The sequence below is a fragment of the Sabethes cyaneus genome, chromosome 3 (genome assembly GCF_943734655.1).
Source record: "Sabethes cyaneus chromosome 3, idSabCyanKW18_F2, whole genome shotgun sequence".
Taxonomy (NCBI): domain Eukaryota; kingdom Metazoa; phylum Arthropoda; class Insecta; order Diptera; family Culicidae; genus Sabethes; species Sabethes cyaneus.
The window spans coordinates 39,688,280-39,709,679 of record NC_071355.1 but is presented as its reverse complement, the minus strand read 5'-3'; the positions used below and the strand labels follow the sequence as shown (position 1 = coordinate 39,709,679).

The 21,400-nt window shown below is 38.2% G+C and overlaps 1 protein-coding gene across 3 annotated transcripts in view; it reads left to right on the top strand.

The window, feature by feature from the left end:
• The window catches only part of LOC128741368 (phosphorylase b kinase gamma catalytic chain, skeletal muscle/heart isoform), a 54,337-nt gene extending 33,434 nt beyond the window's left edge, over positions 1-20,903 (top strand). Inside the window, exons 8-11 of one of the 3 annotated variants that reach the window (XM_053837146.1) lie at positions 7,672-7,755; positions 8,397-8,411; positions 19,569-19,727; positions 19,801-20,903. In XM_053837146.1, coding sequence (XP_053693121.1) covers positions 7,672-7,755; positions 8,397-8,411; positions 19,569-19,727; positions 19,801-19,935 — 393 coding nt within the window. In that variant the 3' untranslated portion in view covers positions 19,936-20,903. The remainder of the gene's footprint in view (positions 1-7,671; positions 7,756-8,396; positions 8,412-19,568; positions 19,728-19,800) is intronic. The other 2 variants (XM_053837148.1, XM_053837147.1) reach the window with 2 other exon arrangements.
• Positions 20,904-21,400: the final 497 nt, after the last annotated feature.

Genomic DNA, 21,400 nt, shown 5'->3' with positions numbered 1-21,400 from the left:
ATCGGCTTTCTTCTCAAAAACTTTCCTCCGTTTTGCTGTTTTGAACACAGCATAAACCATAAACAAATCTCAAATTACTTTGTAATATTGACAAAGGAACTGCTGCATATCACGATTGAATATCTAGCATATATTGCTTACTTATGAGAATTTTTGTTGATCATCTCGATTCGTTACTGATCGGTCGTTTTAGGCGCGGTTGTGATTCCATCTGCGAGATTATCATTTCACAATTTGGAAATTTCCACTACAAAGCCCTGACAACTACTGTTGTACCTAATTGGATACGTCATAAACAACGGACAATCACGGGATCGGGCAAGCTTGTAGCAACTGTGAGTCACGACGGCCATAGTTTGCATGGTATAAAAGTCAAAACAAGAAAAGTGACGATCGAAAATGTGAACGGTCAAGCAGCCTTGCACTCAGTAGGCCAAGAAGAGAACCGGCGAACACGGAAGCATGCAGTGGAAAAATTCTTGGAACGGGCAACCATGCAGCTGTGTTATTGTTTAACCAGTTTTAATTTTTGGCTACATTGGTGTTTTGTGTATTCAATTAATCCGGGTTATATCCCAAGTATTTCAATTAGTAATTTGACCCATCTTGAACGTTTAGTGCAATCCAAAGCAAGATTCTGTTTAGTACAGTGAAGCGTGAAAGTGTTCACTTGCAACTGTTATTGTTTTGTTCGTGTGGTGCGACAAGCTCGATTCAGATTAACCGTCACCGGAACGTCAACGAAAAAAAAGGTTAAGAGCTTCAATGCCGTCAGTTTCATCAAAGAAAATATCTGTGACTATAGTGTTGTAAGCCTGTTCTTCCTGATTCTGAGCAAACCACATGCATGTGATTCTGTAATGCCAAGATGTAAGATAAGCTGAGATAAGCCGGGCATCTTAGCGATTCATGACAAGCATGGTTCATGAGATTTAAGCGAGCTAAAACAAGCTGTTAAAGCGAATGGCGAGCACTTGGTGAAGCCTTCCACCGCTGCTAAATCTATTCGATTGAAACCCCACTAGTGAACCACCGAAAAAACGTCGCTACGAGGAAGATTTGAAGACAAACTTATCGCTTCACGTCGATACCAAAGACTCTACTTCACATACCATACACACCTTGTCACCCTCGGATAAACTATTCTGACTGTACCTGTTTGGAATGCAGCCTATCGGGAAAACGGAGGTCGTGTTCGAACTAGTTAAAGACAGCCTGCATTATATCTGTTAGAAAAGGATGTCGGTTTCAAGTGCTAGCAGAAAAAACTATTGGGTTCTACGTTTAGGCCGGAGATCACCAATCACTTCTCCTATTGAGCTAACCTCTGCGTGTACAACTCCGTTTCTGAAACCAAACTTACAACAAATGGAGTTTTAGCTCAACTTGACTAGTTACCATACAATACCATCTCCGAATTGGACATTGGGACGCAAGGATTATGTGTTCTGGATGCCTCTGACTCTTCCTCCGTATTTGTGCTTCCGCCGCCAGCGTTCACCAGTTGTCCCGGTCCTACGTGTGTGCACGGAGAACTGGAAGCTCCTTTTCCGGCACGTACAATTACGCACATTTCATTCCTCCCAATTACCCATTCATTTTCATTTATTCAGCCGAGAGCCGGGGTGACTTTTGCCGTATCAAGAATTCCTCTCCGTTGTACTCGGTCCTGGGCTACTCGTCACCAATTCGTTGCGCGTCTCACGCACCAAAGTCGGCTTAAACCTGGTCGAGCCATCTAGCACGTTGAGTCCCTCTATTCCTGGTGCCGGTGGGGTTCTTGAAGAGAACAGATTTCACTACACAGTCGTCCGGTATCCTTGCGATGTGGTCGGCCCACCGTAGTCTCCCAACTTTCGCTAGGTGTACGATAGGAATCTCTCCAAGCAGTCCATAGTCCGCAACACCTTTCGTTCAAAACCGGCAAGTGCACGTATGTCTTCTGCAGGCAAAGTTACTGTCTGTACTGTATGCTTTTTGATCGATGCGTCTTGCGGAGCAAAAAGTAGGCTCAACTTCCAGCTTCAATGCGTCGTTGAATCTCCTTACTCGTATTATTGTTGGCGGTGACCAGAGATCCCAAATATACGAACTCATCAACCACTTCCAGTTCATCGCCGTCAATATAGTCACTGTCCGTGGGAGGCAAACGTTGCTGTCTCTGGCGCCTTTTATTACCATTTATTTGGCTTTCGACGCATTGATTTGTAACTCTATCCTCCTAGCCTCTGTTTTTAGTCTGGCGTAGATTGCCTCCGCCGTCCCACGGTTTCTAGTAATGATGTCGAGGTCATCGGCAAAGGCTAGGAGTTGGCTACTCTTGCTGAAGATCGTTCCTCTGCGCGATTGGAAAGGGCTTGACAGTGTCCCCGAAACGTGCACGTAGCACATCACTCTTTCCAGAGTAGCTTTGATCAGCCGCGTCAGTTTGTCCGGAAAACCGTACTCGTGTATTATCTGCCATAGCTGTACGCGTTCAACGGTATCATATGCTGCTCTGAAATCCACGAAAATATGATGCGTGGACACGTTGTACTCTCGACATTTCTGGAGGATTTGTCGGAGAGTAAAAATTTGATCCGTAGTAGCACGGGCCCCCATAAAGCCCGTCTGATACTGCCCTACGAATTCTCTTGCTATTGGGGATAGACGACGCAGCAAAATCTGGGAGAGTACCTTGTAGGCTGCGTGGACCAGCGTAATGTCGCGGTAGTTACAGCAGTCTAGCCGGTCGCTCTTTTTATAGATGGGACAGACTACGGCTTCTATCCACTTTTTCGGTAGCTTCTCTTCTTCCCAAATCCTTGAAATCAGCCAGTGAAGTGCCGTTGCTAGCGGTTCTTGACCATTTTTGTAGAGTTCTGCCGGGAGTCGATCCTTTCCGGCGGCTCTATTATTCTTCCGCAGACTGATTTCTCGCCGGATCACCTTCTCGTAAAACTTGCTGGTGTCATTAGTCCGGAATAGTTGTTCTAGCTGCTCATGATCTCTGTCCTCGTTCTTGCGCTTTTTCCTCCTCAGGATCGTAGTCAATTCATTCCTCGCTCGTCGATATTTGGCCAAATTGTCTTTGGTGGATATGCGCAGATGGTTTTCCTACGCTCTTTTTTCCTCTCTTTCGCTTCTTGGCATTCCCCGTTAAACCAATCATTTCGTGCACTCGCGGTTTCCACACCTAGCACCGCGGTTGCGGCCTCGTTGACGACTGTGCGTATCCTACTCCATCCGTTTTCGAGGGTCGAAGCATCTAGCTCCAGAGAGGAAGGTAGAGCTTCATCCAGTACGCGCGCGTAGTTTTCGGCAGTTTGCGGGTTGTCTAGTTGCCGAATGTTTAGCCGAGGAGGGCGACTTTGTCGCGAGGTATAAAGCGCCGATAGTTTTGAGCGCACATGTACTGCTACTAGGTAGTGGTCCGAGTCAATATCTGCACTCCGTAGGGAGCGTACGTTGGTGATGTTCGAGAAAAACCGTCTCTCGATGAGAATATGGTCGATTAGGTTCGAGGTTCGTTGGTCAGGTGATCTCTAGGTGGCCTTCTGGATATCTTTGTGGGGAAAGAAGGTGCTTTTGATCACCACGCCTCGGGAATTCGCAAAGTTGATGCATCGCTGGCCGTTATCGTTCGTGTCGGTGTGCAGGCTATGGGGCTAGTTGTATAAAATCGATCAAATTTCCTTCTTCATCTTCGCCCTCGATTCTTGTCGCGGGCGGCAGTGCGTATCCTCGCAAGTAATCGGCATCAGCAACTCGGGCTGCAATGAAGAACCAGAGCTACGACCGTAGCTGTTAGCTAAGTACACACTTGAAAAAACACGTCGTATGGTATGGTGCATGAATAAACAAGAGCGAGAGTGCGAAAGGGATGCTTTTGCCGGCGTATTCATTAAAATGAGTATGCGTGCTTGTCAGAAAATTAGACCACACGTGTGTGTGAGGTTCGCAACACTAACTGTACCTGATCCTGTTCGCGACAATGATCTAATTGATGCTCACTATTAGTCAGTTTACTGAGTTATGGCGCATGCTTCGCCCCTTGATCTATCTTAGTCATATTAGGAATTAAGTGACTACAATTCGTTGGATATTTCAAGGAAACCCACCATAGCGATTTTCTCTACCTTGATTCTGAAGACTACGGTGCATGCTGGTGCAATGAATCTTCTTGACATGTATAGTACTGCAATGCTCTATCAAGTTAAGCATGTCGTCAACGAGAACAACTGTTTCTTAGTTCTCTGCTTCGTAAACACACATGACCCCATTTTTTATCTCAGCAACTCCATGTCCGTTAATCAAGAGACTTTCACATCCTCCTCCTCTGATCGTCTGTATTAAAGATAATCGACTGTCGACTGTCAGTTTCTTCAAGGCTTCGAGGCTTTTGCAACTCGGCTCGGCCGGAGGATGCCGGACGACTATGCAGCGAAATCTGCGCTCTTCAAGGACCAGGAATCGAGAGTTCCAACGTGCAAGTGTGTTGTGATGAAGAGGAAAAATAAGGATGAAAAAATATCTAATCATTGCACAGTGGTCCAAATGGACGAAAGACGGAACTTTTTTCCAAGTGTCTTTCACATTCATTTTATCATTTATGGTCTTCAGCACTTTTTTTCGCAAGAATATCTCTCTTAATCTAAAACTGTTAAAAGTTAGTCATTGCTTACTATAATGAAAATAAAAAAATAACTTTTTTGTGTTAGGAAATATAGCCATAGTTTCTTCGGTAAAGTTGTAAATATTGCAAAAACAAGCAACTTTGCTGAAGAAATAAAATTTCTATCTTTATCGTGTGCTGAACTATAGGGCATATTCTTTGAAATTTCTTTAAAAATTTGTTTTTCATTCTTAGCTTTTGTTAGTTGCATTTTACAAGAATGCAAAGTTCTAGGTAACTATCGAAGCTCTCAAAACACACGTTCTTACAGAAGACCGCAAATCTCTGGGACTTTTACATTCTAAGTTATCAACTGTTCAAGCTTTGAATTTCCGTAGCTTCACCAGCCTGAGGGGTAAAATGGGGCAAGCGGATTTATGCAATCAGCGCTTCATCTTAAAGCTTAAATCGAGTACTATAAACCTGTATGGGTTCCGCTTGTCCCCAACTACCCAAATGAGAGTACGGCAAGTATACGTTTTATGTGTTTCGTGTTCGCTAAAGGCTGGATACACGTCCTTTTTTTGTGTTTGTAGATAGACACATGATTTCTTCGGCAAAGTTATAGAAAATATAAAGGCAAACAACTTTGATAAAGAAATGACATTTCTATCTCTATCGAGTGCAGAGCTATACAGCATTTTCCTTGGAAATTCTTTAAAAATAAGTTTTTCATACTTAGCTTATGTTGCATTTTACAGGAATATAAGGTTCTAGGCGATTATTGAAGGACTCAAAATACACGTTTTTGCAAAAGATTGCGAATCTCTAAGACCTTTCCTTACAAAGTTATCGTTTTGGCTTGTGAAGTTAAGAAAAAATAAAGCTTAAATAAGCGATAACTTTGTAAGGAAATGTCCTAAAGATTTGTAGTCTTCTACAAAAACATGTATTTTGAGTCCTTCAATAATCGCCTAGAATCATATACTCTTGTAAAATGCTACCAACTTACGCTAAATATGAAAAACTTATTTTTTAAGAATTTCCAAAGAAAATGTTCTATAGCCCTGCACTCGATAGAGATATAAATGTCATTTTCTTAGCAAAATTGTTTACCTATATATTTTCTATAACTATGTGTCTACGAACAAAAAAATGGACGTGTATCGAGCCTTTAGCGAACGCGAAACACATAAAACGTATGCTTCCCGTACTTTCATTTGGGTGGTTGGGGACAAGCGGAGCGGAACCCATACAAGTTTATAGTACTCGACTTAAGCTTTAAGATGAAGCAATGATTTCATAAATCCACTTGCCCCATTTTACCCCACAGGCTCGTGAAGCTACGGAAATTTAAAGCTTGAATAGTTGATAACTTAGAAAGTAATAGTCCCAGAGAGCTGCGGTCTTCTGCAAAAACGTGTGCTTTGAGAGCTTCGATAATTGCCTAGAACATTGTATTCTTGTAAAATGCAACTAACAAAACCTAAGTATGAAAACCCAATTTTTAAAGGAGTTTTCAAGAATATGCCCTATAGTTCAGCACTCGATAAAGATAGAAATTTTATTTCTTCAGCAAAGTTGCTTGTTTTTGCAATATTTATAATTTTGCCGAAGAAACCATGTGTATATTTCCTAATACATACAAAAAAGTTTTTTTTTATTTTCATTATAGTAAGCGATGACTAACTTTTGACAGTTTTAGACTAAGGGGGATATCCATACAAATAAAAGTGCTGAAGACCATACATGATAAAATGACAACCAAAGATACTAGGAAAAAAGTTTCATTTTTTGCCCGTTTGGACTACTGTGCATTGCCATGAAGGAGAACTTGACCAAATACCGACGCGCACGAAACATGTTGACCATGTTACTGAGGAGAACAAGGACTCTGTGGTTCAAGGAAGATCTCAATATAACAGAAGCAAGAGGCGGAATGAAAACTCACCCAGGACTGTTTAAGGGCGGTTCTAACACTTGATTTTCCAAAAATTAACCGCAAAATGTGTCAAATAAAATCATTTCCGTTTAAGACCGAATCGCTGCCTCAGGAAAGCTACCTAGGGCTTCTGCTGTTCATTTTGTTCATGAACGATTCCTACATATACGTTTGGAGATGATTTCACCTGCGTTATGTCCGGTTTTATTAGAAGACATAATGATATACGCAATCAATAAATTTGAAGAGGGTATTAAGAAGAGAAACGCAAAATCAAACTGTAAAGTTAATAAAATTAGGAATTGAGAAATGGGAATAAGAAACGAATGTTTGAAAGGATAACGGGAAAAACAAAGAGAAAGTGTAGGTGATTGGGAAAAGGAAATCATAAAAAAAGATTCTATATGGAAAATGGGTGATCGGACGTCTATTGCAATCTTCTTTACTATTCAAAAATTGTTTTTATTCTATTGCGCCAAATATTTTCTTTCATTTACGCATTTTTTTCTTTTCTCTTTTCTTCAATGTATATTTTCAACTTATTTAATCGAACCGCATTACATCTACCAACTCAAACGTTCACTTTCCTGTGTACAAAAATTGATCGACCTCTCAATTGGAACACAAAAAAAACCTTACTACGTGCGCACGGTACCGGACGAATCACTAAAACGAATCAATTGTGCTATTGTTTTTCACCATTCAACAACAACAACAATCTTTGTTTCGAAATCGTCCCATCGCACCCGAATCGGAATCGACTGCTCTGACTGGCCACGATCAACATTGCTATAACTTTCACCACTACTACCGCAACTGCCGCTATTACTACTACTATTACTACTACCGCTACTGTTACCGCAACGCGTAACTATCACTGCCGACTTACTGTTCCGTCATCGCCATCTCTACAAAACCGCAACTACTGTACACTGTTGCGCCATCGCGTGTGGATTCTGTTCTGTTTCCTTTGCTCCATTGTTCTGTGACGCCACCACTACAATCAACATCAACAACAACTACAACCAAAACCACAACAATTAACACAAAAAATCGAAACAATGGTACTACCACGACATCAACAATCCAATCCATCGACCATCGTGTATGACCGAACGAAAAAAATAAACAACAGCTTTTCGAGCAAGACATTGGCCCACTGAAGCGCAGCCTATCGGCCAAATCGAGACGGTTGAGTCGTATCGCCGACCTGGCACTGGTAACGTTGTCCACTTATTTTTTTTCTCTCTTCTTACGTATCGTCACGTATTGTTAGATTGTTTGTTTTTTTTTGTGCTAGCGCGGAGCCCGCAGTTTTTGCGGGCAACCGATTCCGTTTTTCGTTTGTGTTTGTTTTCATCTATTTTACCATTTCGTTTTACACGTTTCACGTTTGTTCTTACGTTTAATTTTGGCACAATTCTCTCAGCGAAAAAAAAAAGGTATTAAAATTGTTACGGACCTAAATTTTCGGGAGGATTGTGTTTATCTGTTAAGTGTTCTTGTGTTTCGTATAACAAACTTTTGTTTTTAACATTTTGTTTTATCCTAAATTTTAAAACCGTTATCAGCGTAATTCTGATCAGTGCGCGCGCAGAATCGTCAAAAGTCAAAATTTGCTCCTCATTTCCCACTATTCGGCCAAGAACAACAACCCGCGTTTAGAGCGTTTAGTTATGCCCTAAATTTGCCTAGTAGTGTAGCACTTCACAACACCATCTAGCGATCAACTAGCGAACCAATATTAGGAAATCAATCGAGACTGACGATTTTCTGTGTGTTATCTTTTTTTCTCTCTTTCCAAAACAACAATCGAATCGAATTGAATGCTCTCTAAACGAACCGAACCGAACTCTGCAGGGCGTCCCGGAAAAAGTAAGACCCGTAAGCGTATCTCACCACCTCGAGCGCAGTAGATCCATTCGACCATTTTGTTTGCCTGTAGTACTGTACCCCATTTTAGCGTAGCAGCGCACACAGCACACATTTACGCTTGGTAGAGTACCTATACTGATCCTGTACCAAGGATCTGCGTTTTGCTCCGAAAGTGGACCACACCGACATCAACTCTATTTTCTTCTCTTGTTCTTTCACTCTTTCTCCATTAAATTTCCTATCGGTTTCGGTTGTATTTTTCTTCCATCGCACTATAAAGACTATCTCTTTCAGTATGTATAAATTTCTGGATGGGGGCAGTCGCTTCTACGATTCGTCGTAGAACTTTTTAAGCTTCTAAACAAATCTATTATTTTAGTTTTTCCTGTGCTTGTCTTTGGGTTGTACTCTCTGTGACGGTCGGGTTTGTGTTTCGATTATGGGATTTCACTTTCATCTATCACCCTTTTATGTACTACATGTATTGCGGTGTCTCAACTCTAGCCATTGTATAATGTAGTGTAATCCTTAAAAGATTACTGTTTCAAAGTATGTTCTTAATGTACAATCAAATGTCTGTCTTCCAGTCCACACCATAACATATCGCTCTACTCCTCTGTTGTGTTGTCCGTTGGCTTGTTAAACACTCTTAGTCTAGTTATGAGTATTACTAGTATAATAAGTATGTAGTAGATTAACTCTTAGAAAAAAAAGTGTGAGTGTAAAAAGAGTTAATTCATTACCGAGTAAATCAAGAGCACTGAAATGAGGATGTTTTACAACTTGTACAAACCACAGAAGGGCACGATTTTTACACTAACATTCCAACACTAACTAATACAATGATTTTCTTTGCCGTGCTGTTTGAATAAAAAAAATTAAAATTGATATTCTTTTTTTTCTAACTCTTTAAAAACAACAACATACATTGTGTGAAGTGATGCGAAATGTGAAGTGGGAAACTCTCAATTAGATGAACCGTAGGGTCGCTTCCTTTGAATTTTATCTGTTTAAATGAAGAGCACAAAATAACTAAACTTTTAGGTTGTTGCCAAGCATTTTCGGGAAATATTTTTTTGAACTTTACAACAAGCTATTTGACGTCCAATAGACCGGGTATAGTGGGTACATAGTTTTAAGTTGGCAGCACTATTTGATATGTGTGTCATTTTGATAACTATTACTTGTTTTGTGTGTAATTTGAGCGCTACAGGGCTATGATCACCGAATTTTTGTACCACAATTGAGCACCTTCAATGTGGAAGAGTTGTGGTTTCAACAAGACGTTACAACATGCCGCACCATGCGTACCAGAAATGTCGTATTGAAAGAAACGTTCGGTGTATGAATAATTACGTGTATTAGAATCGTAGATGGGTTTCCATGATCTTGTGTTTTAACACAGTTGGACTATTTTATGTGAGGCTATCTGGATTCTCTGGTCCATATCGGGAAGCCACTGATACCATATGAATCGTTTGTTTGAGAAACCCCATAAGCGCCATTTGACTTGAATCAATTTTCATGAGTTTTTGGCAGTTTTGAATCATCCGAGTTTCCTACATCTTCTCTCAAACTCTGGAGAAAGGTTGGTTCCATAAACCCCTCTTAGTTGAAAATATTCGAGGAAATCAGTTTTTTGTTATTTTCCTACAATTGTGTCAAAAGCACATGTACGGTTTCTCAAAGAAATATGGCCTCCATCGAAAGTAGGACTTCACGATTGAACTCTCCTAGCCTCATCCTGTCGTCTAAAACCAAATTTATAGTTTTTCTCAATTTAAAATTTTATGTCTCTGAAAAGCACCCTTTGTTGTCTTCCAAAGTCTCAGTTTTTGCTGATTTATAGTTGAGATTGTTCCAGAAAAAGTAGGCTAGAGAGATGTCAAATCACACGATCTGGGCAGCCAATTTGCAGGTTGAAAACGAGAGATTATCTGCTCATCAAACTCATTAACTCAATTGGGTCCATTGTTTTGCTACAATGTCGTCTGGAAAATAGTGCTGTCTTGTTGAAACCACATGTCGGTCAGATCTGATTCGCTTAAATTTGGGACGAAAAAATGATCGTGATCATCATTCTTTTATTTCCTGAGCAGCCAACAGGCTCAGAGACCATTTTTAACAGTTAATTTTTTAAGAAACATTTTAAAATAAATCTCGGTTAAACATAGTTTAATGGCTCAGCATGTTTCTCTTGCGTTTGACTCGGATTTTTATAGAGTATTGCCTCCAATACTTTTTCAAACTTTTCTGGCTCTTCGGAGCATGGTTTTTAGAAATCATTCCTTCGCGATACAGGTCGGACTCGATTATAGACAGTCGCCAAATTTATTTCACTATACACTGAAGTCGCTTTTTACGCGACTATTTTTACGAGAATTTCGGAATTTACGCGGTTTTCTTTACGCGAATTTCGGAATTTTCGCGGTTTTTACGCGATTTTCGGAATTTACACGTTTTTTTACGCGAATTTCGGAATTTACGTGGTTTTTTACGCGATTTTCGGAATTTACGCGGTTTTTTACGCCATTTTCGGAATTTACGCGAATTTCGGAATTTGCGCGGTTTTTTCACGCGATTTTCGGAATTTACGCGTTTTTTTTACACGAATTTCGGAATTTAAGCGGTTTTTTTTACGCGAATTTCGGAATTTACGCGGTTTTTTTACGCGAATTTCGGAATTTGCGCAGTTTTTTACACGATTTTCGGAATTTACGCGGTTTTTTACGCGAATTACGGAATTCTCGCGGTTTTTACGCGAATTTCGGAATTTGCGCGGTTTTTACCTTTGTTATACTATATAACAAAGGTTTAGAAATTGGTCGAAAAACACGAAATAGATCCAAGGCCCGGAGGGCCGAGTCACATATACCAATCGATAGGGTTCGACGATCTGAGCAATGTCTGTGTGTGTGTGTGTGTATGTGTGTTCGCTCCGAATTTTCAATCGCCTGTTACTCAGAGATGGCTGAACCGATTCGACCGCTTTTACTCTTGGTTGAAAGGTATTATTGCCTAGTACATCACTGTTGAATTGTTTCGTGGTCTGACTTTTCGTTTAAAAGTTATAAGCAAAAATGTGAAAATTACGTGACACGATTTTCTCCGGAACCACACAACCAATTTTAACGATTTTAGAACCAAACGAAAGCTCTTGCTATTACTAAACATTCTACCAAGTTTTATTGAAAATGGACAAGCAGTTTAAAAGTTAGCCTTAAAAAACCTGTTTTGACGAGGTACAAATGAACGCCTGTTTCTCAGAGATGGCCGAACCGATTTATGCGCTATTAGTTTCATTTGGTATGTAATATAGCCGGATAGATCACTATTGAATGGTTTTTTGATTGGACGTTTAATTCGAAAGTTATGAGCAATCGAATACACCACACCAAAATTAACTATAATTTATAATGATTTTAACCAAGATAATTTACCTAATTTCAATTATTTTAATATCAAACGAGAGGTTTTGACACTACGAATATATATACAAAATTTCATAAGAATTGGTTTCACCGGTCAAAAGATATTAACCCTCGAACACTCGCGGCAACTTTTGTAACACGGTTACTTGCACGCACAATAGCCCAAAACCAAAGAAAACGTGCGTATAGAGTTTTGGCTAGGAAAACTTGACTTTAAGTTTATCGAACCTGTGGAAGAGTTTCTTAAAATTGAAAGCTCTATCGTCTGATAGAATTTGAATTTTGATTAATCCCCCTAATAGTGAAATTAAAAAAATATTTTTCTTCAGTTTCAATATAACACATTGATGTGTTTTGCAAAGTTTTAGAGCATATTATCACAAGAAATTTTGCTAAATACAGTAACCTTCTATCTCTTCAGCGAAGATAGAAAAATCTTATTTATTGTATATGAATTTGTAAAATCAGTTTTTCTATATTAGCTCTTGTTGTAATTGTTGTATGACTTTTTCATGTATTACAAAGTTGTATAAATAGTCAAAATACACAACTTTGCTGAAAATAGTACACCTCTATGTTTGCTTGTTTAGAAACTGTAGAACTTTGATTATAAAAAATACCCTAATTTTGACTCCGAATTTCTCGACGACCAACAGACGGATACATTTTAAACATTTTACATTTGCTGGTAGTTTTGCTACATACAGACACCATTTTTCCATATGAAGAAACGAGAGAAAACTCCAGTTGGGGCCAATTGTGGTACACCTCACACGCTGCTTGCTTCGTTTGGGTGATGTCGTTTATGCTGATCTATTTTCCTAATAATTTAAAGTATTAATGCATTGAATAGTTATGAAATTTGGCTTATAACAAGTTTATTGAAGAATAGACGTTAGTTAAAAAACGATTTGTAACTTTATAACAATATGGCGTTGGAAACCCTACACGTGTTGTACAAAATACAATAGCGTGAGTAACCGAAGGTTAATAAAAATTGATGAAATTTATTCAAGAAAACTTTATTGACGTGAATCAAATAGAATGGCATTACAAGAAATTATGCATAGTTCAAAAACCTATAAACTAGATCTTTACTACGCAATATATATGTTAAAGAATAATATTTCTTTTTACAACTTTTATTTGCACTTACTCTCATTAGTAACAACTTACTCAGCAATTTCATGAGAAAAGGAACTATTGAAATTTATAAGTGCTTCTATTTGGTTCAAATTTTGTAAACTTATTCGATTTCCAAAAATTTCATGTAAACCAAACGTGTCGATTTCTATCTTAAATAGCAAGTAAGATCGTATAACAAAGGTTCCTTTCACCACTAGGTGGATAAAATCAGGTTTTTTACGCCATTTTCGGAATTTACGCGGATGTGCACAAAACATCTATTTTTTCGCGTAGTGTTGAAATCCACAAAGTTTTTTTTATGCGAAATTTTGTTTTTTTTACGCGAATTTTGGAATTTACGCGGTTTTTTTACGTGAATTCCGGACTTTACGCGGTTTTTTTACGCGAATTTCGGAATTTGCGCGGTTTTTTCATGCGATTTTCGGAATTTGCGCGGCTTTTTTTATACGAATTTCGGAATTTAAGCGGTTTTTTACGCGAATTTACGCGTTTTTTACGCAAATTTCAGAATTTGCGCGGTTTTTTACGCGATTTTCATAATTTCACGGTTTTTTACGCGAATTTCGGAATTTACGCGGTTTTTACGCGAATTTCGGAATTTGCGCGGTTTTTTTAACGCCATTTTCGGAATTTACGCGGATGTGCACAAAACATCTATTTTTTCGCGTAGTGTTAAAATCCACAAAGTTTTTTATGCGAAATTTTGTTTTTTTTACGCGAATTTTGGAATTTAGGCGGTTTTTACGCGAATTTCGGAATTTACGCGGTTTTTTTTACGCGAATTTCGGAATTTGCGCGGTGTTTTTTACACGATTTTCGGAATTTAAGCGATTTGTTTTACGCCGTTTTGATTTACGCAGGACGTATCCTTCGCGTAAAAAGCGACTTGAGTGAGTGTAAATAATCGAATCCTCTATATAATCGAGTCAATGTTTTGTATACACAATTTTGTGTTTTTCTTTGTATGTAAAAGAAAATTTGTATTTTTTATAAAATAAAGACAGAAAATATATTTCTCACACACAAATTAATATGAATATATAAAAATTCCGCAGAAAATTACTATCGAAACAAAATCTGCCCGATTTTCTTGAAACTCGCAGTATTTTTTTCCTTTTTGAATAATTAGACTCGCAATTTTTTATTTGGCGCCTAGGATGGCCCTTTCTGCGTTAGGGTGGTGCCAAAAAATTCGATTTTTACCTACCTTCCTACATCAACATTTCTATAGAAAGCCCATAAAAATAGCTTTCATTTGCTGCGTCAACGCTTTAAAACGCTTTATAATCGAATCATATATAATTGAGTCTGTATATAATCGAGTTTCCATATAATCGCGTCCGATCTGTATATCAAAAGGGAACATTATCTGTCGCCATAAACTTCAATCATCAGCCAAACTGAGGGAGTGTCTGGTGCGAAGATCGAAAAACTGGATAAACTGGAAAATTACGATATGCAGGCTAAAATATATTGGGTCGTTCAATGGCAAGTGGGACTCCAACACATACCCTTTTGGTTGGTACCCAAAGGTTTTATGCAATTAAACTACTGCCGCACCCTTATATTAGATTGTCTCATATCCAATTTTGTTTTCCCAATTTTTTATCATTCCATATACGCACCATCCGGTACCGCGCCGACGGTTTTTTTTTATTGTCCTTTGCTTCTACCAAGATGGTTATCAAGTGTAGCGCGGTAGAAGCAAGTAATCAGTCGCCGACCATCGAAGCGACAAGTTCAGTGTATACTTCATCGTGTGTGTGCATAAAATCTTTGGGTACCAACCAGAAGAGTGTGGGTAATATATATTTAAATATGATAAACTAAACTAATGTTCCAGTTTATTGAGTTTATCATTCTTCGCACTAGACACTCCCTCACTTTTCTATAAAAAATAGTTTACATTGAACCGCGACAGAGTCAGAGACAAGTAAAACAGAAAAAAAACATATGTTTTGTTATTACTGAATTTTAGTCGAAGAACTATCGACTGGTCATGGCCTGTGCTAAAGAATCGATTCAAAAATTCCTATCTCATGAACTAAGCATTTTAAAGAGGGGCTCGGTACTTGCAGTCGCGCAGGTCATTGTATGTCAAATGACTTTGGTATGGGTTTTTTTCTTAGGCCACTTTACACATGCTTCCCTTTTGCATTGTCAACAATAGAGCCTCTTGCCAGAATAAGTTATTAGAATGGTACTAGCTTGAGCAGTGCAATGAAACATGCTATCCAAGCGCATCTCCTGACTCTAGAGAGTGAGATTGGATGATTAAAAATATGAAAGATGAAGAGTGAAAACAACAACACTCGAGCACGGGTAACGGGGTAAAATCCGGTGTAATGGTTAGCATTCACGCTTCTTACGCCGAAGATAGAATCCCAACTTGATAGAATCAAATGACCTAAAGCGACTATAATTGGAACAAAAAAAAGCAAAGAAAACAAGTAGTACGGGAACCCTAATTAGCGATACTGCAAAAGAACGAAGTGCGGAATACAGATAATACCTGGAGGATGTCGCAATAGTTAAAAATACAGGTCAGAGCAATACTGGTCAGAGCAATTCTGTTACCATTGTGCCAGATAAATCTGGATTTTGTCAAATTTTTGATTGCGCGCCTGACAAGGCTTAAAATCTTCCACCTATTCTGGCAGTGTGCCAAATTTTCGATCCACCGCACAGTGGGACGGCTTCAAAAATAAGCGGACATCAGCTTTTGCGCCCTTTTATAATAAAGTCCCTTAAAAATTGATTCAAAATTAGACAAAACCTGGAATAGCTCGAAAACCAAGAAGGCTTGAGCTATACTTCTTTCAGCAAAAAGGTGCATTTTCATAGTATGTTAAACTTCGCGGAACATCAAAACTGCGTAGAAATGAAAATAACCATAAAATTAAAAAAAACGTATTAAGGGGTTACATTAGTTTGTAGCACAATAACTTCTTTCTTTTAAGAGATAACAGTTTTCTTTCTTCGACAAAAACTCCTTAAATAACATTTTGTTTAACTTTTTCTTAGGCTTTATTTATTTTTAGCTTTAAATAAAGAAGTTAAAATGATAATTTATTGACCCACCCCCTTAATGCAAATTTGTTTGGTATAACAGAAAAGTATTTCAAAAATCAAGAAACTTTTGTAAAGACACCAATGCAGAAAACTAGTTTCTATGCAAAAGCTGATGTCCATCTATTTTTGAAGCCGTCCCACTGTGCGCCGTCTTGCAAAAAGGTCTTTACTTCCAATTTCGGACAAAATTTTACGTCTGCGCTGAGCAAAACTTGCAAGATCTTGCCCAGAAAACTCGCTGTTATGACGTCTCTTTTCGTAAATTTGTCAACCTACTGGTCGCAAGAAAAAATGCCAAATGTTTTCAAATTTCTGTCGCCTACCAGTACACTCTTAAATGAGTTTACCCGTAAATTGGTTGAATTTAGCTAAAACTTGGTTAAAGCTACTCAAAATGTCCTTAAAGTGTACAAACTCAGATTTTGAGTAGCCTTTCAACCAAAAAATTGGTAGTAAGGACTTGAAAGTGCGTTATTCGTCACGGAGAATAATGCAATTATCGGTAGCAAGTAGCCAAAATTGGTTGAATTGAGTTTGTACACCATTTGCCACCTTGGGAAATATTTAAGCTCAAAAAAATACTATTTTTCATCAGAAAAGCTCAAAATCTCCGAAACTTCAGAAAATCACGTATAATAATGTTCTACAAAAACGTTGATTTTAGCGAGATAAACAACTTTCTAGAACACTATGAACACGTAAAAGTTACCAGAATAAGTCAGGGCTTAAAAACTGTTTTAAGGAGTTTGTCCTCGAATAACGCTTCATAGATAATTTCCACTAAGAGATACAAATATGGTGTCTTTGACAAAGTTATTTGCATTGATATTTACTACAGCTTGGCCGAAAGTACCAAACCTGTATCTCGAATTTACGAGAAAATAAATTTCGTATCTCACTCTTAAGGGAATTAATCACCCAAAGATTTCTCTCACAAGAAGGGGCTTGTTATACCAAGAAATTTTCTTAAAAACACTATTTGCGAAGAACTTTACGTTTTGGCGCAATATCACACGATCACGTATTTCGCTTTTTGGACCACACGCTTCGAAAAATTCTTGTAAATTTACGTCTATTGACATGCACATAAATGGAGCATCGCAAAACATGTAAAATTACGTGTTATTTCATCTATAGGCTTACGCATTACATTTGGTTTGATGTAAAAATATATCTTTAAAAACAGGTTAGGATATTTACGTTTTATTTGATGTAAAAATGTATCTGATTTTTGCTTACGTCGAATGTGGGATTCATTTTTTCGTTCTGTGCACTGTGCAGTGCTCAGGAAAATTGACAACCTTGCATGAAAGCGAATATAAAACCCATTCAGCGCATACAGTTTTACCCCTGGTAGTAATCTTTTACTGTTAGCTCATGCACATGGCTACTGAACTGCTGACAGTGTTTGTCTTCCTCAGTATTCTACCCTTCAAAACAATTCAACCATGAATTGCAGTGCTGCATGGCTGCTCGACTAACATGTCAGTCAAATATCTTGCTCTTGACTGATATTTTAGATCTCAAAGTTTAATTTTTTGAACTGCCTGCTTTTTAAAATCAACCAAAACCTGGTTGAAAGAAATTAATTGAAACTTCGGAGTAATGTTTTCATTTTTATTGTAATTTTAGCACTTATTAGTTGTTGGAGGGACGACGAGTGATTTGTCTACGTCTTTTTTGAGATGTAGAAAAATCATTCTTGCAGTGTCTGTGTAGTCTGTGATCTCAACCTTTGCTCATATGTAAAAAAGTATCGCATAAATATATTGAATTCCCAAGTCAATTTATTGAATACATATCAATTTATTGGTAGCTTAGATCAACGGCAAGGCGCTAACAGTTTAAGCTTGTTTCAGATATTTTCACAGACATGATAAGTTTTGACATGACTTGAAATTCGGTTGTGATAATCAGAAAGAATGAGTTTGTTTTTGAACTACGAACAATTCCATTATTTTTTTATTTTTCAATTTCGCTCCTTCTTGTGACTACTTTATTTTGGATTTCGTGACGTACCGGTGAAGTGTTGTTTCTTTTCCTAGAAATTCAAAATGCATAATTACAATTCTTTCTTCTTTTTTCTTTCGAACTGCTCAGATTGTATTCGGCAGTGTGACATGTCTGCCCATCGTGATGATGGTAAATAGGACGTTTTCTAAAGGCATAATAATTTTCGTAGTTATTAAATTAATTTGTTCATTGAGTTTCATGATGTGTCAAATGTGAACGCCTATTTTACCAGTTGAATCGTTTTGAATGGTTCGTGAGTGATGTTTGGGGTGGATTACGTCAATATTTGCGTATTTTAAATCAAATTTGATAAACCGAGTTAGGTGCATACATGGTAGATAGAGAACATTTCGCAGAACTTCAGCACAAGCCGTTTGATGTACAGTTTGTATATAAGTGCGGATTTTCAATCACTTTTCAATAACCACTTACTCGCTACGCTTGCTATCAAGGCTCTTCACAGAGAAGCTGTTTATGGTCCGAAACAAAAGATGTTTTAATCCCTAAGTAAGTGCAGTGTTGCTGAAATTTCAAAATTCGAGTGTCTTTTGGTTGGACACACTAGCGAACACAACTCACGCAAGAAATAAAACATCTTTTTGAGGAACCAAAAGAAGACCCTTGGCAGCTTATTCAATGCTCAAAATCTTTCACCAACACTCATACTCATATACTCGTGTATGGAATGAAATAGTGTAATTTCACAAGCACATGCACACGCACACACAAAAACACAAAGAAAAAACACACACACACACACAGATTGTTTGCAATGTTTTCTCCCTTGCTCTAATTGGCTTTCAAACCAGTAAACTTTATTATTTTCGGCAAAATAGTACCAAATTGTTTTCCCCTACAAAATTAAAGAAAAATCAAACTTTCCAGCAACTAATTATGTGGTTTGACTGCCTCGTAGACCCACCACCCCCCCACCTCCAACGCTTTTGTTTTCCTCTAATGCAAAATTATAAAATTAAGTGTCCCAGAATACCTCCTATAATCATTCGATCAATAGTTAAGCTACTTACCGTACCCGTACCGCTTCTCTTGTTACCACCTATTATAGGCTTTATAGCAAAAGAAAAAAGTCAAACCGAAAATGTGAAAGTTTGCATTTCTATTTTTCTCTTTCTTTTTTACCCGTTCTTTCTTTCTCCGTTCGCAGGGAGCAAACAAACAAACAAACAATTCAAGTATTCCCAATGCTAGTAGTCATCATTTGTGCTCTTGTTTCACCAAACTCTTAGCTTGTTATGAACATGTAATTTTATGCCACCGGCAGCTACTTTTCAGCTCTAGAAGAACGATATCGATCGATATTAATGGATTGCCTTTTTTGTCTCTTCTCTTCCTTTTTCCGTTTTCATTTTGTTTGTTGTTTCCATTTTTTATCTTCCTTTTTTTTGTTCCGTTCATTGTTATGTTCATTTTTTCTTATTATTTGGCATTTTTATTTATTTTTTTTTGCTCGAATTCGATGCTTTCCAATTTTTAGTTACGTAAACAAAGTCAGTTTAATGCTAGAAAAAAGTTTCAATTCGCTATATTATGTGTTAGAGCAATGGTTAGAATAAAGAGGCTACGGTACACGCCGGAACCGTTGCGGGCCGAGGACGCACTAAGAGACCCCTACCGCATCAAGGTCCTTCGGAAGGTGAGTATTGCTTTGTCTTGGACGTTGTTGGCTTAAGATGCGTTTTCTAATTTTTCGTTTCGTTTCACCACAGGTCATTGACGGCTGTGCATTTCGGGTGTACGGTCACTGGGTCAAGAAGGGCGAGGGCCAGAATCGGGCCGCCCTGTTCGAGAATACACCTCGATGCGAGGTTTACAATCTTTATATCAACAGTCTTACTCGATAAGCTGTAGCAGCGGCTAGTGGGTCGGTAGGGAAACAGAAGGAAGGAAAACAAAAAGAAAGGCTCTTTATTTTGTCTCTAAGTAGGTAACAAAGGTTATGTACGATCCGAGCCCAGTCATTTGGCTGCGAAGACTGGGTGAAGACGTTCAACTATGTGGATATCTGATTAGATCACACTGTTAGTGGGATTTGGGTGATCATTCTAGTGTGTTTACCTAATAGATAGTAATAATGTCGCTAGTAAGTCTAAATCTAAAGCTATACTAATTTTCCACATTTATTTATTACGCGTATTTTGGCAAGCAAGTTTACTAGCTTGAGTTAGGGGTTCGAACATTTTGTTGCTAAAATATATCACCTTTATTGATCAGGTAAAAGGAATTCCGAAATTGAACTGAGAAGCAATTAGCTCATATCAGAAGGGCAAACCCTTTAGTTTGTAGTTTTTTTCTGCTGAAATAATTATTTGCGCTGATGTTTTACAATGTTCGAACATTACACTACCGCTTCTTAAATAAATGATGCCAGAAAATGATAGAGCACAGTCTTAGAGTTATATAAGCTTATAAGCAATGTTGAGTAGCTATCGAAATTGTTTCTTGATATTATGAATCGATTAGTTTTTTGCCCAAGTCGAGCTTAGGTGTTGTTGAAGATCCAGAGCAAATTACACTCTGAAAAGACAAGTAGATTTCCCTAAATCTAGCCAAGCAGTAGGTTATTTCTAAGCCGATGATTGTACGAAAAATTCAGCCATGTGATGGAAGGTAAGATTTGGAAAAATCTTCGGATTGCAGTTTTTCTAACTTTACGGAGAGATGTGATTAGAATCAAAAAAATAATCGATAGGAAACCTTGTTCACCACCAGAAGAAAACCCCCTAACGTGAGAATATTCATTACACTTAAAAACAACAGCAAACGAAATGTGTCACAATGCTGTTGATTCTTAATCAAATAATAGAAAACTGAAAGAAGAGTCTTGGATTTTACTGGATTTAGTCATGAGTGAACATCATTACCGACTCACTCGAACAAAGCTTTGTACAATAATTGAGGAAGCTTGAGTTGGCTTTTTTAGTTTTTGAGAGCAGATTGACACAGCTTAAACAATGCTAAAATAAATCTACAATGCAGAACAATGATCTTTTACACAGCTCCAGGGCAACTGACATCGCAGTTGATGTCGTAAGTTGATTTGTTTACATCATGGTGTCGAGGGAACAAGCATGTCGCAAATCGATCTTGCACTGGCACAAAAGGAAGGACAGCCTCAGGATTTAGCTCTTTTCTCGAAGTTGTCATCTAGTAACGTGGCACAAATGGCAGGAGTTTGGCAATTGTATGTCCAGAAAGCAAAGAAAAGGGCAGATTTTAGAAGTTTTAAAGCACAAGTTGTAACGGAGGCAAACAAACACCGAAGGAGGTGCTACTAAAATATGTTGACGGAATACGATTGCGTTGGAT